Genomic DNA, 3712 nt, shown 5'->3' with positions numbered 1-3712 from the left:
TATATATATATATATATATATATTCATTATCATAAATTTATTGAATTACAAAGACATTTATGATGATACCATAATGTTTATTTCAAACATCTAATATTTAAAAAATTATAAAATGAATTAAATAAATTACAATTAAATAATTAAAATCTTTAGGATATCACTGACTGTATCTCAAAATACATGATTATATATTACATTAGATTTGATATATTAAATGCTTCATCTCAGTATTTAGTTTTAAAAACATTTGTTCTCTTCCATATTTTTGCAAATCTCATCAAATCCCCATCTGTCGCTAGAAACAGAAGCATCTTACCTGGTGATAGTGCTGATCACTGGCTTCTATTCACTGCTTGAACTGCTCAACCTTACTGTGAGGAGCTGCTCTATGTTGTAAACAACCACCTTATGGAACTGTCGCTCACTCAACAGCAGCGAATGACCGATCAGGGATGCTGAACAGCCCCGCCCACTCGAGAACAAAGGCACAGCAGAGGATGAATTACAGCCTGGTACTAGTCTGGCTTTTACTCATTTTAAAGCAATTTCTATTAAGATTTACATCCCACTGCTCCTACACTCTATTTTACCCTTGTGTCTATTATCCCTGGCCATTACGTTTGCATATCTCAGTTGTAATAGTAACAGATCAGTGCTTAGGAATAATAAAGAAATTAAAAAAATTCATTAGGAGAGATCGCAAATCTTTATTCCACATCAAAAAGTATGATTTTTTTTTTTTTAAATGTCATGCTTAACATTGTGGAGCAATGGGCTAATATAGTGTAGTGTAAGATGTATCCTTGCTGAATGGACTGTTATTATTTTTTTTTAGCTCTACTGCGTATTCAGACTCATTCAAATGTTAAATGTATTACACTAGGAACAACTACAGGGATCAATAAAATGTTATGACAGCTTTTACTGAGGTAAATGTGCATGCACGTTCACTGAAAAAAAATATTTCAGTACTTGTCTCAATGTTTTTTATTATCAATGGCAAAAATGTGCACATACACTGTGAAATACATATTAAATACTTTTAATACCAATAAACATTATTACAAATATTCTGCAACAAAATAAGGCAAATACATTAGATTTTTAAATGATATTTCTTTCTTGTCTATTTATTCACATTATGGGCTCTACATTATATAAAATTTTGAATTACCATTCTTACGGCTTATTATTATTATCATTGTGCATGAGTGAAAGTCAAACAATGTTACATTTTTTTTGACCCATTTGCTTTCCTTTGTGAAAAATAAGGCTAAGTAACAGTCTGCTGTTTATCCAATGAAGCTTATTTAGAGAAAGTCGTGGCACCTTTGGATATTGCTGTATTATGATATTATATAATATGTTAAGATGATAAAAGTGATAATTTAGCTACAAATATGTTCCTTTTCCTGAGATAGCACCATTTTGTCACTGCTGGTGCTTTAAAGATGGTGTTCAGATGCATGATACATGCCTGAACAGCTTCATCATGTAGTTGAATCAGCTTAAGACCGCATGTATTTCTTAATGATACGTTGCATATCAGCGTACCTGAAATAACAGGAAATAAGGGCACAGAAAATAAATGAGTGCACATAATGATTTCAAATGCCTCTAAAATGTATAACGTGTGACTCAGTCTGTACCTCTTCTTCAGTTTCTGCATCTCTCTTTCTTCTTCCTCTTGCAGCTTAGCAACGAAGCTTTGTAAAACAGGAAGCTCAAACTTGATGTATTGTGCCACCTTGAGGACAAAATGAAGAATTACAACAGTATATACATACAAACTTGCACTGTACTGTAGTCACTTTGGCTGGATTCAGTACCCTAACATCCTACTCTTACTGTTTCTGTAATAAATAGTAAGAATTCAGTATGCCATTTTTCTGACCTTCTACTTAAGCCAAAATGTGCAGTATACAACCAGACACATTATGTAGAATATTGCATCCCACAACGCAATGTGCATGACCTTCCATAACAAATGTAAAAAAAAATGGGAAGTAATAAAAATGTGAAACATTTGAATAAAAGTATCTTAACTTATTCTTTATATATTTGAAATATCTTCAGATTTTAGAAATAGCAATCTAAAATTTAAATTATTTGATCAGACTGGCAAAAGTTTTTTTGTCCATTAAAAAAAGTTATATATATAAAATAACATATAAATATATAATTTATCAAACTCATTTGTTTGGAGATTTAATACTTCATTTAATGAATTTTAGGTTTTATTAACAATTTAGTTATGTATTTACCGATTTATTTAAATATCTAAATATGTATTTAATTATTTAATTTTGGCCCTACATAAGACAAAGAGGGTGGAAGGTAGGTAGGTAGGTAGGTAGGTAGATAGATAGATAGATAGATAGATAGACAGACAGACAGACAGACAGACAGATAAACAGACAGACAATGTGATATTTGGTCTCTTACATCATAGGTGACCTCTTCTACCTGGTCCGTCTCCATAAGGAACATTTTGCTGACCTGTTCACAAGGGCCTTGCAAAACTCTGAGCGCCAAAGGATAGTCATTAGGCTTCAGCTGATGTCTCTCTGAGAGCAGGGACAGAAATATGAACTCAGGGGCAAAGAAACTGCAATATGATGCATTTCATCTCAGTTCGGACGTACCTCCATTCGTGTGGACGATATAGAGGCTGAATTCATCCGGACTGTTCTCAATCTTGAACTTGTAAAGCAGCACTCGCATGACCTGTGCTGTCGTCATACAGCTGTTGACGCGGACATTGGTCACAGAGCCGAACGCTGGGGTAAAAACTGCCGTCTGTTTGACAGAAACAAGTGTGAGCAAAGGCATGAGGGTTTGATAACGTGCATACAGTTCACGAAACACGACGCCCACCTTGTGGTTATAAAAGTGGCCGTTGAAGGAGCATCGGTTTCTCTTGACTCTCCTGATTCCAAGTCGTCGTCCGTTAATTCTCCTTCCACAGACATCACTCTTGGTCCTGGGGAGCCGATCGGAGTGTGTCGACTCCTGCTGTTCCTCACCTGCCAGATGAGATGTAACAAATCCAACGAGACAGACACAGTCGTTCAGATATGATGCGTAGACAGTGAATACTGTGTTTTTTTTTTTTGAAAAAAAACAAAAACAAAAAAAAAAGATTCAAGAATGTATTCACCTGCCTCTTCCTTCTCTTCGCTGAAGTCTTTTGATTGGTCGTCTGCTGTAGTGACCTCACTGGAAATAGACAGCTCATTTGTTTCATGAATTATTGATTATCTGTAAAGTTGCCTAAATGTTCCTTATAATAAGCAGCACAACTGTTTTCAATATTGATAATATTTCTTTATCAGCAAATCTCAGTAATAAATTACATTTTAAAATATATTTTAAAACTTAATTTATTGTAATAATATTTCACAATATTAATTTCACTGTTTTTGATCAAATAAGTGCAGCCTTTGTGAGCATAAGAGACTTATTTCAAAAACGTTAAAAATTCTCACTGCCCCTAAACTTTTAAAGTAGTGTAAAAGTTTTACGTAATTTTATAAAACAGATAGTTTCGGTCCTTGATTCTGATTGGTTGAGCCGCGTTCGAAGCTGTTGTAAATTACTCTACACACATACACCTTTGTTTACTTCTGTGTGTTGCTCGGCAACCACTTTGTTGGAACCACAACTGTTTCTGAGGAACTACATTGTTTGGTGGAAGAATACTGTTTTTATT

At 34.1% G+C, this 3712-nt stretch overlaps 2 protein-coding genes across 2 annotated transcripts in view; both read right to left on the bottom strand.

Annotated features, from left to right (window-relative positions):
• LOC107708654 (shadow of prion protein-like) overlaps positions 1–631 on the bottom strand; it is a 2284-nt gene extending 1653 nt beyond the window's left edge. Inside the window, exon 1 of the mRNA XM_016512949.1 lies at positions 317–631. The gene's annotated coding sequence lies outside the window, so the exon portion shown is untranslated. The remainder of the gene's footprint in view (positions 1–316) is intronic.
• Positions 632–1177: 546 nt separating this feature from the next.
• The window catches only part of LOC107708653 (ras association domain-containing protein 2-like), a 5230-nt gene continuing 2695 nt past the window's right edge, over positions 1178–3712 (bottom strand). The window contains exons 5-10 of the mRNA XM_016512948.1: positions 3161–3219; positions 2878–3026; positions 2646–2799; positions 2446–2567; positions 1650–1747; positions 1178–1554 (exon numbers count right to left, since the gene is read on the bottom strand). Coding sequence (XP_016368434.1) covers positions 1509–1554; positions 1650–1747; positions 2446–2567; positions 2646–2799; positions 2878–3026; positions 3161–3219 — 628 coding nt within the window. The 3' untranslated portion in view covers positions 1178–1508. The remainder of the gene's footprint in view (positions 1555–1649; positions 1748–2445; positions 2568–2645; positions 2800–2877; positions 3027–3160; positions 3220–3712) is intronic.

This window comes from Sinocyclocheilus rhinocerous, unplaced genomic scaffold (assembly GCF_001515625.1).
Source record: "Sinocyclocheilus rhinocerous isolate Xijiao unplaced genomic scaffold, SAMN03320098_v1.1 scaffold1889, whole genome shotgun sequence".
NCBI lineage: Eukaryota > Metazoa > Chordata > Actinopteri > Cypriniformes > Cyprinidae > Sinocyclocheilus > Sinocyclocheilus rhinocerous.
The sequence above is the reverse complement of the archived record's forward strand: the minus strand, read 5'-3'. Positions and strand labels throughout refer to the sequence as shown.